At 42.5% G+C, this 13,149-nt stretch overlaps 1 protein-coding gene across 1 annotated transcript; it reads right to left on the bottom strand.

The window, feature by feature from the left end:
• Positions 1-10,984: 10,984 nt before the first annotated feature.
• GPR88 (G protein-coupled receptor 88) lies at positions 10,985-12,025 on the bottom strand. The gene has a single exon (XM_070749025.1). It carries the CDS (start codon positions 12,023-12,025, stop codon positions 10,985-10,987), a length of 1,041 nt encoding a protein of 346 aa, XP_070605126.1.
• Between the last annotated feature and the right edge of the window lie 1,124 nt (positions 12,026-13,149).

The following is a 13,149-nucleotide window of genomic DNA, read 5'->3' as shown; positions in this document are numbered from 1 at the left end:
TGTAATAATCCTTCAGTTGTTGTCTCCTATGCATCACTCTACGCATGCATGGATGCGTCATTAATTCTTGTTCAGAATCCAGGGATGATACAGATGACTGATCTCCTCCTGGGCTGTCTGCCAAACTCCCCTCTTCCCTGTCACTCACGCCTCCTTGGTCAGAGGAGATTTCGTCGGCAGATTCTACTGGGAGCAAAACAGGCCTGCGGCATGTGGATGTCTCCCCCACATCCACCTCCACATTCCTTGGGGTAGGAGCTGGGCCAGAGCTAACCACAACAGTTACTATAGTACAAAATCTTATTTTTCCCCCCACATTGATGTTCAGTATAGATGTCGGGAAATTTAATTTGACACAGTTATAAAAGCAAGAAGAAAAGCATCATGTTATATATAAATAAATTTTAAAATAAAGGTTTTTTTTTGTTTGTTTCATAAGTAATTCTGCAGAAATGTGCCCTAGTATTAAAGAAATTCAGATAAGCCATTAAATATAACAAAATAGGACATGGACGGTACCCACCATGCCTGCATCTGAGACAACAATCCTGAACCCATTTACCACAGAAGAAAATCTTACTGAATGCAGGAAAAAAATTGCTGAAGAAATATTACAGGACTATACTTCATTTAGTATTTGCGTCTAATGTTTCCTTCAAAGTTACAAAATGAGGGAGGAGAATTAGTATGGCCTTCCTCATCTCGGTGCTTTTGAGAATTTGGGAATTGGAAACCTGGCAGCCAAGGAGGACTAGCATACATCTAGATTCTCAATTAGTATTTTGAGTCTATTCTGGTATATGTAATGAAAATCCTAATTAATGCTTTAAAGAGATACTACAATCTGATGCCCTGCAGATATGCTGGGACGGTACTTCTATCTTTGCAAGCTATGAGGTTAATGAACACCTGATTGGGGAAGGTTCATCTATGCCAGTGTTTCCCAACCTTTTTTGAGCCGCAGCACATTATTCACATTTACAAAATCCTGGGGAACATTGAGCCGGGGGAGGGGGCTAAAAAATGTTTGGACAAAAAAATTCTCTTCCTCCCTTTCGCTCTATTTATCTCTCTCCCTCTTTCCTCTTTCTTTTCCTCTCTCTCCATTCTTTTTCTCCCTTCTTTCCTCTCTTTTTTTGCTCTCTTTCTCTCTCCCTCCGTTCCTCCCTCTGTCTTTCCCTCGCCCTTCTTCCCCCCTCTTCCTCTCTCTCTCTTGCTTTCTTTCTCTCTCTCTTGCTGTCTTTCTCTCTCTTTCTCTCTCCCCCTCTCTCCCCCCTCTCTCTTTCTCTCTGTCTTTCTCTCTCTCTTTTTTGCTTTCTCTTTTTCTCTCTCCCAGCCTCTCTCTCCCTCTCTTGCTATCTCTTTCTCTCTCTTGCTATCTCTCTCTTTCTTTCTCTCTGTCTTTCTCGTACACCACGCCGCAGCAGCAGCATTGGGCAGTAGCCGTGGGGCGGTGGCAGGATGGTCAGCTGTGAGGCGGAGCTCCGGAACGGAGGCACCGACGGTGGCGGCTGTATGTGTTGCTAGACACCGTACATGCTGGCATTGTGCTGGGCATGGGCGTGGGGCTGGAGCCTCCGTCCCGTCCCAGCCAGCAGGCAAGTGCCAGCTACGCAATGCCAGCATGTACGGCGTACAGTAACATGTCCAGCTGCCGCCGTCGGTGCCTCTGTCCTGGAGTTCTGGCTCACAGCCGACTACCCTGCTGCCGTCCAGCGGCTACTGCCTGGTGCCGCTGCTGCCGCCGCCCTCCCACTGCCACCGCCCTCCTGCCAGGCCCCAAAGTTCACCTGCCACCGCCGCCGCCAGGGAAACTCCAGCTGGGCGGGGCGCTGCAGCTGCTGGAAAACTTGGAAGGTGCAAAGAAGGAAGCTCAGCTTCCAGTCTTACAACTTTTTGCTCTTCGCACTGTCAGCAAAAAGTTGCGAGAGCAGAAGCTGAGCTTCCTTCTTCGCGGCACACCTGACCATGTCTCACGGCACACTAGTGTGCCGCGGCACACTGGTTGGGAAACATTGATCTATGCTATTCTATTTTCTTTCTCACATTTTTTCCTCATGGAAGTTTTAATTCTAATATTTACCTCAGCCATGAGGACAGACACCTTTATTTTCTATAATCTTTAAATTAGGAGATAACATTACTTAATGTTTCAAAGTGCCCCCAGCCCATAATAAAAATATGGCATTTCTCATCACAAAATATAGCAATGGTGCCCAGCTTGGACAGCTACAAAAGTGTTCTTAATGAGAATTAATGAAGAATAAGATTAGTAAAACTTCCTGGTGTCGACGATGGCTATATATTACCTTTAGCAAATGGTGGCGGTAGGTTTCTCATTATCAGTTGCTAGGAAACCACGGTAGGATAGTGTGTTGTGCTCATAGCTCGCTAATGGGCTTTCTACAGATACCTTGTTGATTACTGTAGAAAGCACTATTCTGGAATCAACAGGGCTTTGATCTGACCAGCAAGATCAGTATTTTTGACTCTAAAAATGTTATAAAATGCAATCATTAAGAGGATTCGGTTGCTTGTAAATGTTTAGGATCCTCTGGTCAAACTGTACATCTCAATGAATACTTAAGTGAATCGAAGCTACTGGTACAAAGTGAAACGCAACATTTTTCTGTAAATATAAATGCATGCATACTACTTATGTGCAGCTGTTTACAGAATTGGAATAAGGAAACAGTGACAATGATGGGTTTGGCTGCTCTTTGAACTGCTTCCCTGCTAGTTTTTTTTAATGCGAAAAGGTCCTAAAAGTTGAGTGATTTGTTATGTCTGTTCAATAACTGTCCTACAGATCAACAGTCCCTCCAAACCACCTAAGCTGTCCGGTTATGATTGTTGCTTTATTTTCAACAAATATGGGTTCCTCTACATATTTGAAAATGAAGATAATTTATTCCTGTAAAAGAAATCTCTCAACACTAGCAACTTCAATGGTGACAAACCTAGAACTGCCCTCAAATTTGTAAAACAGCTACACCGCGAATGATCTCCACAGGTTCATCAATGTTGCTTATTCAACTGTGATCCAGAGATGACAGATGGAATCTTTTTTCTTTAACTTTATCATCTAAAATGTGTTGAAGAAAACTTTGATAAGCCTGGAACATTTGAGAACAATGCTTTGGATTCATAATTATTAAATTGAAACTAAAAATGGCAGCACATAAATAGAAAGCATGCAATCACATTTTCATAAAGCTCTTATGTTTTCTATTAGTAGAGGTTGAATCAGAATGTGTTCATTTAGAACAGGGGTGTCAAACTTGCATTATCACATTGGCGTCATGTTACGTATCATGACTTTTTTCTCTTTGCTAAACCAGATCTGATCATGGCCAGAGTGTGACATATCCGGCCTGCAAGGCCACGAGTTTGACCCCCCCCGATCTAGAGTGTCATTTAAACTATTGTTTCCCAACTTTGGCCCACAGAAGGATGTATGGACTTTAAGCCGCTCCAAGTCTCCGGAGAGGGGCAGCATACAAGTCTAATAAATTATTATTATTATTATTAATTCGAAGAATTCCTCAGACTGCCAGAGTTGAAGTTCAAATACAGTGGTACCTCATGATACGAACCCCTCGTCTTACGAACAACCTGGGTTTGGCGTTCAGGTTCAGGAGGATGCTGAGAAGCCCCCCAGCTGTTTCAAAAAGCGACAGCTGGGTGGCGGGGCTTCTCAGCGGCCTCCCGAACCCAAACTTTTGCTGAACTTCCGGGTTCGGCATTCGGGAGGCCGCCGAGAAGCCCTGCCGCCCGGCTGTCACCTTTTAAAACAGTCGGGGGGCTTCTCGGCGGCCTCCCGAATGCCGAACCCAGAAGTTCGGGTTTGGCGTTCGGGTTCAGGAGGACGCTGAAAAGCCCCCCGACTGTTTTAAAAGGTGACAGCCGGGCAGCGGCCGTTTTTTGCGTTTTTTTTTCATTGCACGGATTAATTGATTTTACATTGTTTCCTATGGGAAACAATGTTTTGTCTTATGAACTTTTCGTCTTACGAACCCCCCCCCGGGAACCAATTAGGTTCGTAAGACGAGGTATTACTGTATCTTCAAATGATCAGAAACACCAATTTAAACATGCAATTTATCCAGAGGTGCCTACATTTTTGCATGCAATTGAAGGAAAGACATTTGTTACCTATTTTGGAAGGATCGTGAAGATGACGTTTGTAAATTAACATACATGGAAACCTTTAGGTGTTCTCAACTCAGATTGTACCATGGACTAGAAGGAAATTGTTTTTTATGGATCTATTCATTTCTATTTTTTGTATTAAAAAAAGTGTGAATGTCAATAAAATAAAATACAGTAGGGGGAGTAAAAGGCCTTTGGCATGCATGTTTGCCTGTGAAAATGACCTGCTGGAACCCTTCAGGGTAAATGTTACTGAGAGAAGCTTTAGGGACAACACACCTGAGAGGGAGAATTAAGTGTTTCCTTCTCTGCTGAACTTTATGTAACATAAATGGTCCCATCATAAGAGCCTTGGCAACTGAACAGAAACAGTAAGATCCTGAGATATGGCAGAAGCAAAGCATATAATTTCCCCTGAATATACAATGAACATGCTGTCAGAGTTAATTGTGGAAGGAAAGAGTGAAAGGAAATAGGCTATGCAATGAGGCTTTTGAATGCCAATTTGAAGTGCAGCAAAACTAGGCAACCACAACTACTAGGCAACCACACCTGGAATTCCCCAAATTTCCAGAAACACTGGGAGGCAGCAAAGAAACAAGGAAAAGTTAACTCTGTGTGGCCATTTCTTAGTCATCTAGATTCTTGCAGCCCAGATCTGGCAGCTTTTAGCCAAGATACTTTGATTCCATCTGTGACCCATACATGTTCGAACAAGAGAGACTTATTACTTTATGCCCTCCTCGCCTTTTGTAAGTGTCTAAAGACTCAGCTATGCTGCCAAGCTTGGGGTTATTAGATTCTCTCCCCTAGCCGTTGAATGTATAGTGTGTTTGTTGTGAATGGTTTTGTATGTATTTTAATTGGTTCTTTAGTTTTTTCAGTTGTAACTCAATTTTAAGTGTTTGGATTTATATATACATTGTCTTTTTTATATGTTGTAAGCCACCCCGAGTCCTCGGAAAGGGGCGGCATATAAATCCAATAAACTTAAATTTAACTTAACTTAAAGGAAAAAAGAGGTTTCCTGGATATATATTTGCTGAAGAGTTTATTTGTTTGTTTGTTTGTTTTACATTTCCTTGTATGAAGGCTAAACTTCCTTTCCTTATAGCTCAGGGGTGGGCAATTAATTTTGCCAAGGGGCCGCAAGAGAAATTGGGATGGTTTTAGAGGGCCGGATTAATATAATTAACTCAGTTCTACCCAATATTGTAAAGACCCAGATCCTCGCCTGACCTAAACACCCAGACCCACTCTACAGACCCCTAATTGTTTGGGTCGGGACCCCTTTGGGGGTCAAATGACTGTTTCACAGGGGTCGCCTAAGACCATGGGAAAAGAAAAATTTCCCATGGTGTTTGGAACTAAAGCTTCTATTCTGACCCTTGGAACATATTTCTACAATCCAACCAATCAGGTGTTTACAGTGGGGGTATCCATCTGACCTTCCTGTCAATCAGCTTAAAGCTCTGTTGGGAGAATTGGTGCTAGACTTATGGTTGGGGGTCACCACAACATGAGGAACTGTATTAAGGGGTCGCGGCATTAAAAAGGTTGAGAACCACTGCTTTACGGCAACACGGTACACCACAGTCACTGTGCTGGAGTGTTTGCGTGGTTTCTGTGCTCGGCCACTCTCAGTAGGAGGTTGGGGTCCGCTTCAATGCGAGGATGAAAGAACTCACCATGTCTGCCGGGACTCCTCTGGTTCCTGCTTTCCTCATGATACATCAGGAAAGCAGGAACCAGAGGAGTCCCAGCAGACGCAGTGAGCTCTTTCATCCTTGCACTGGAGCGGACCCCGGCCTCCACGGACCGGTCACAGATAGCAGGTGGGCCAGTCACAGACAGCAGGTGGGCTAGATGCGGCCCGTGGGCCACCACTTGCCCAGGTCTGTTATAGCTCCATTACCCTTGTTGGGATTCTAACTGTAGCTCTCCATTATCAGCTTTCAGCCCTTCTCAGTTAACTTACATAAAAGATTCTCTTGCCATTCAGCGGAGCTGAGAACTGTCCTATATATTATCTCACAGGTCCCTTAGAAAGTTATAAGCATAATTTAAAGAGCAAAGTCCTGTGGGAAGTGTGAACTCTCTAACTGTATTTCCAATGGGATTGTATTTGGCTTCGGCTGCCTGTTGAGGAATTTTTAAATGGGCACTTTTGAGGTCTTTCCTATAGAAAGTGTTCAAGAATGCCTCTTGTATTTCAAATACAGTAATACCTCTTCTTATGAACTTAATTGGTTCCGGGAGGAGGTTCGTAAGGCAAAAAGTTCGTAAGACGAAACAATGTTTCCCATAGGAAACAATGTAAAATCAATTAATGCGTGCAAGCAAAAAAAGAAAATCGCAAAAACGGCGCTCCACTGGGCGCCGCTGCCCGGCTGTCACCTTTTGAAACAGCCAGGCGCTTGTCAGGGTTCTCCCAAATGCTGAACCCGGAAGTTCAGCAAAAGTTCAGGTTCGGGTTTGGGAGGCTGCAGAGAAGCCCCACCGCCTGGCTGTCGCCTTTTGAAACAGCCGGGGGCTTCTCGGCATTCTCCTGAACGCCAAACCCGGAGGTTTGGCAAAAGTTCGGGTTCGGTGTTTGGGTTCGGGAGACGTCCTTCCTGGAGTCCACGTTTCGGCCGGCCAGGAAGGACGTCTTCGTGATGTCAAAGCTCCGCCCATGGAATTCCCTATTGGGATTCCCCACCTCCGTTTGAGCCTCCCGACTGGCCGACAGCTCCGCAGCTCTTCTGGCAAGGCGACAGCCAGGCGGTGGGGCTTCTCAGCGGCCTCCTGAATGCCGAACCCGGAAGTTCGGCAAAAGTTCGGGTTCGGAGTTCGAGGGAACGCCGAGAAGCCTCCCGGCTGTTTCAAAAGGCGACAGCCGGGCGGCGGTGCTTCTCGCCGGCCTTACAAACCCGAATGTCGAACCCGAACTTTTGCCGAACTTCCAGGTTCGGCGTTCGGGCGGCAGGTTCGTAAGGCAAAAAAAGTTCGTAAGAAGAGACAAAAATTTTCCGAACCCCAGGTTCGTATCTCGAAAAGTTCGTATGACAAGGGGTTCATATCATGAGGTATTACTGTATGTTTCTTTCTCTTTCTGAACTCTTAAAAACAATTAACTTAATAAACCACGATGATTGATTTTCATATTATTGTTGTATTCTTACTGTTGCAAGTACAAATGGCATTGTCATAAAGGAGATTGCAGTATAAATAGGGGTCCTTTATTATTTCAGAAAATTATAATACAAGGCTTCTGAGATTTTTAGTAATGGACTCAGCTGCCCGAGCTTTTCCTTAACGTCTAAAAGTTGGTGTGGAAATTTCAGATTGCCCAAAAATTTGATCTTCAACCATTACTTGCGCAAACACATGCGGTAAATTTTCAAGGTGTACGTTTTGTTTAAAACAATTCCTTAAATAGCACTGAAAAACTATTTTATGGTCATTAAATCATTTTCCTTTTGGATCTTTGACAATGCCAGAAACAGAAATACATAAGACGGGGGTTACTTTGCAGTTAACTCTGTAGCATGTCCCACAAGAGGCTTAATTTTGCAGCCTACTTTCTGTCATGTATTCCTTGTCTTTCTATTCTGGGGGAGGAAAATGATAAAGCAGGATAGAAAATTTGAAGTAAGGAAAGAAGAAAAGCATAGGTAGGAGATTAGTACCTACAAAAATAATATATTTAATGGTTGATTTACTGAATCATAGGGTGAAAGGAATCAACCAGGTGGTCACTCCAAGGAATGACTTATCATCTTTACCTCCACATTCTAGACCTAGACTACAGGTCTAGATTCAAAAGCCATTTCTTTCTCCACATGGTGAATGGGAAACAAAAAGTATATTTATCATACAATTCCACCTCCAAAGTCAACTACAAGACTGAAGGAATATGACAAGATGCCTTTGAGCTTGTCTGTGGCAGAACAATTTTATGAAAGAAGATATTGGCATGTGAGATAGAGTTCTGTCTCTCCTCAGACACAAATATACCCATGTTTAAGAGAAAGAAATATATGTAGGGGTGGGCTGCTGCCCAGATCGGGGGGGAGGGGCACGGGGGGGTAGCGAAAATGGAGCTCCCTCCCAGAGCACCCAATCTGCACTGAAAGATGTTGGAAAAAAAATGCAGGGCGTCCTGCATAAGCCTCGCCCATAATGTGGTAGTAAATATTTTGGTAGCCCTTCACTGAATATATGCTTCATTTTTAAGAAAGCAAAAATATCACCATCAAATTAAAATTTAATAGGGCTTCCATTGGTCAGATACAATTATATCAGGGGGAAAGAGTTAGTCTATGAATATTAGTTGTGTATTCAAGATGGGTCGCAAGAAAAATATTGCCCCAGACCAGCTTTGTCTGAATGAAACACCTTTTGTATGTTCTATTTGGTCAAGAATATTTTTCTGTAGCAGAATAATTTAGCTCTCAGTGCTCCATTTATGTAAGATATAGCAATTATCTGGATCTAATTAGAAAACTAGACACAGCTATAAGCACTTTTATGATGTTATATTTAATATTTTCATTGCTTAAACTCTGCAAAATATAATTAAAGAAATTTGTTTCAACAGTTAAAATACAGTAATAAATTCTGAAACAATACATAACAATGGAAAAAGAATAATGCATTTTAATACTTTAAAATGAATATGTTTAGCTGAGATTACATTTTTGATCATTGGTTCCATAGAAATTGGTATACTGTAGTTTCAAAACAGTGAAGAGAAGATATGATTATTGTTATAATTTCTTGTGTTAGTTAAGTCTAAATACCATTTATGAACACTTTATCTGAACGTCTGTTCTTATGCACAAAACAGCATAATCTAAGCATAAGACTAAGTCCAAAAACAGTTTAAGTAAGCCTGGGTGAATTTTAAGAGTTTCAAAAATAGTACAGATAAAAAGAGAAAACTGCTTATTCAAGATAGAATAACTGGAGATCTTCTAGTCTACCCCCTGCTCAAACAGGAAACTCGATACCATTTTAGACAAATCATTGTCCAATGTCTTCTTTAAAAACCTCCAGTGTTGAAGCACTCACAGTTCTGGAGGCATGTTGTTCCACTGATTAATTGTTCTAACTGTCAGGAAATTTATTCTTAGTTCTAGATTGAAGATTCCCTTAGATATCAAAGCCAATGACTCCTTAAATTATACTTATTCTACTTCATTCTTTGTATCTTTCCTTCTCTATACAAGCTCTCAGAGCCATGCAGATAATCTTAAACATAGCCTCATGGGAAGCACATGGGATATTGGACTGTGGCCTCTGGTCATTTCCTGAATCTTACTTCCCAGCAGTCAGATGACCACAGACAATGAAGAGAGATACCTAAAAATGTAGCTCAGCAATATTAAGGCAACCACTACCCCAAGTCTGCATGATACCTCATGTGCCATCCCAGCTTCCTCTGTCACTCATCCTTTAACTTAATACAAAGATAGGTACAGTACTGAGAATCAAGACTACTTTGCCATTTATCATGAAAATATTCAGGATTTTATACCATCCAACTGTTATTATGGATATTTTCAGGACAGAAGGAAGCTTGAGTTTAAAGACCGGCAACAATTTGTGTAGTCTTTCTTTCTTTCCTCTTTCTTTCTTTCTTTCTTTCTTTCTTTCATTCTTTCATTCTTTCTTTTATTCTTTCTTTCTTTCTTTTTCTTTCTTTCTTTATAGTTCTATTGCTAAGATACTATCTGGAGATACTAGATATTGATCTCTGGATTTTTTCATTATTGTCTATGAGCAGTATCTTCATACAATGTCAATTCCTTTGTTTCACCTTAGTACTTTGGAGGATTGTTAACCAAGAAAGGAATGCAAAATAATTTCCAGCTATTAAAACAAAACACCCTTGCAAAGAAACATATAACCAAAACCCCATTCTTGCTTTATAGTTAATACATTTATAAGCAATTTGGCTTGTACAAGATGCTTTAGCTTGTGTACAATGAACAAGCTCGTGTAAAATTACATACAGTACTGTACTTTGTTACAAATATATATGTCGTGTCCCCCCCACCGCAGTGATAAGCCTATCTAAAGGAGCAATAAAAAAGTTTCTCCGGGAGTCGAAGACTTTATTTCAACAAGTCATTTTCAAGTACCACTCACTTTCTTCCAATACTCTTTCATTCAGGTATACTATAAATCCGGTGGCAGGATAAGGTGTCTGACACTGAGGTCCTCTCCGGAGCAGGTCTGCCATCAATTCCCAACCTGCTGATGAAAGCCCAGACATGCTGGGCAGGCCATGTTGCTAGGAATGCCAAACCATCGCATCCCGAAACAGCTTCTCTATGATGAACTGTCTAAAGGAAAGCGATCACAAAGGAAGCGATACAAAGACACGTTGAAAGCCTCTTTCAAGTCCCTCAATATCGACACCACCTCCTGGGAAACCCTGGCACAAGATCGACCAACATGGCGCATGCTGATACACCAAGGCTGCCAGACATCGGAGGCCAGAAGAACATTCAGAGCAGTAGAAAAGCGAGCACTCTGCAAAGCCAGAGCTGAAAATGCTGTGACAATTTATTATTTAGATTTGTATGCCGCCCCTCTCCGAGGACTCGGGGCGACAATGGTGCCCACACATGTCTGCCCAATATGTGGCAGAACATTTCATGCCCATGTAGGCCTTACCAGCCACCTGCGGACACATCGCATATAGCCCACAACCCTTTCGATGTCAAGGTCCTCTTCGAAAATGATGGATGAACATCATCATCAGCGACACCAAATTTCTTTGGTATCGCCGACGTTTTAAGCTCCCTGGGCTTTCTAACTTGGTGCTGACTTGTAATGGCCCTCAGGTTGGAGGAGAAACTATTGGAAGAGTTGTAGAGGCTTCTGCTGCAACTACTGCTACAGTTGTACTTTCTCTTCCACGTAGTATTAGGCGCAGGCAACGCCGAAATTCTTCATTCTTCCAAGTATAGAGCAGTGGGTTAAAGGCAGAGAGAGAACAGAGGAGGAGCCAGCTGGATAACTGCAGAGCCCGGGGGGCAGGTTGAAAGAAAAAGCTCAGGAGGCTTACCCACATCAATGGTTGGGTTGCCAGGAGGAATGTCAGACACAGGAGCAACACAGAGATGCTGCTCAAATGGCGCTGGGACCGACGGGGAACTTGACCAGTATTATGGAGAAAGGGCAGCTGTTGCAGAAGATGGAAGTCAAGGACACTGACCCGTTTGACACTGCCTTGAACATGCTTCACAATCCTCATGTAGCAATGGAGCAGGAGGACTGTCTGGCTGAGAATAGCAAGGGCTACTCCTAGACTTGCATATTTAGAGCTGTTATTCCTGGTGGCATTTTTAGACGGTTGCCAGGTTTCCAATCCTGGTGGGACCGAGGCAAGGAGAAGAGCAAATATCCAGGTCAAACCTATCATCCAAGTAGTATGCTTCCTCTGATAAACAGCCTGGTATACGATGTGTGGTTTGGTGATGAGCATATACCGGTTGAGGGCCACCAAGAGGTGGGAAAGTAAAGAAACAAACAGCCCAAGAGCAACAAGACTAATCTGGAATAAGCGGTAACTTTCTGAATGAGCTGTAGGGGAACCAGAAGGCAGCAATCCCTCCATTGCTTCTTGTGGCATCCAAAAGCCACACACACACAAGTCAGCGATACAACCATTCACAATGAAAGCATTGCTGGTGATACGCAGCTTTCTGGAAGTGAAGACCATATAAATAACCATGAAGTTGGATAAAGTTCCAGAGATAGCCAACAACAAATACAGTAGAGACAAAGGCAGCCTAATTCCCAGGGAATCTTCACGACAAAGGAACAGTTGTAGGGGTCCGGAGCTCCAGGAAGAACCGAAGGAAGAAGTGTTGAACATCTTGTGACATACAAGTTAAACTTTCTCGAATCTCCAAACAAACATATTCCCTGCTTGATTCTAGAAGTGATAAAAGCCTTTCAGACATTAAGACATGTCTACAGGACTACACATAATAGACAGTCAAAGACAGATTGTTGGAAATGTTGAAGGCATCCCCAAGAATGCAGATAATATCTAAGAGAATCAGACAAACCAGATCCATAAAACTCCCCGATCATTCCAGATTCAATGCCAGCTATAAGCAAAAAAGAATAAGAGCATAGATGGGATTCAGAAAGTAAAGCAAGGAAGATGCAGTGTTGTTTGAACTAGCGATGAGATCCCGAAAGGTGTGTGCAAAGTGTGGCAGTTGTGAATAAGCAAAACATTTTTTTTTAAATCCAGAGGAAAAAAATAAATCAGCCATACAGATCCCTGCTAGATGCCCAGGACCTTCTAAGGTAGCAATGAATATCCTAAGACAGGAAAATTTTCCTCCAAGAAGGAAAAACAATGCCAGTAATCCTAGGAAGTGTCTTAGCAGTGCATCTGAAGACGTGACACATTCTCTTGAGCTTTTTAAAATGCTTGCTGTATCTATCAGTGCTAGAATGTGGCGCTTCTGCGTCTGATCTTTATGAATTATTCAGAGATTACAGGAGGGAGAAGTGGCGGGGGGGGGGACGAAAACCCAACTTGCTGTGAAAAGGCAGCTATTGCAGAAATTGATATTTCTTCCCCTACCCGTCCCTCTCCACCCACTATGGTTCCTGAGTCACCTTCTGTTTGAGAAGGTACTTCTGTTGCCTGCTCTTCCAGCCTTCTCTTACCACTGACGTTCAACTGAAGCTGGACGGAAACTCCTGCTTACACAACTCTAGGTTTGCATTATGGTGAGAAATAGGCTTCTACCATTTTCAAAACATGGTATGAATTTTATCTTAATTGCAATATTCAAACCCTCCCTTCATTACATACTTCCTGCTACTTGGCAACAAGAATTGTTATATTTTAAAAAGATTTTTAACTGTATTAATTAGATCTATTGTATTGTTATGTCTTATATATGCTGTGAGCCACCCCGAATCCTCGGAGAGGGGCGGCATACAGATCCAATTAAAAATAAAATTAAAATAAATAAA

The sequence above is a fragment of the Erythrolamprus reginae genome, chromosome 3 (assembly GCF_031021105.1).
Source record: "Erythrolamprus reginae isolate rEryReg1 chromosome 3, rEryReg1.hap1, whole genome shotgun sequence".
NCBI classification, from domain to species: domain Eukaryota; kingdom Metazoa; phylum Chordata; class Lepidosauria; order Squamata; family Dipsadidae; genus Erythrolamprus; species Erythrolamprus reginae.
This window is presented reverse-complemented; position numbering and strand designations above follow the sequence as displayed.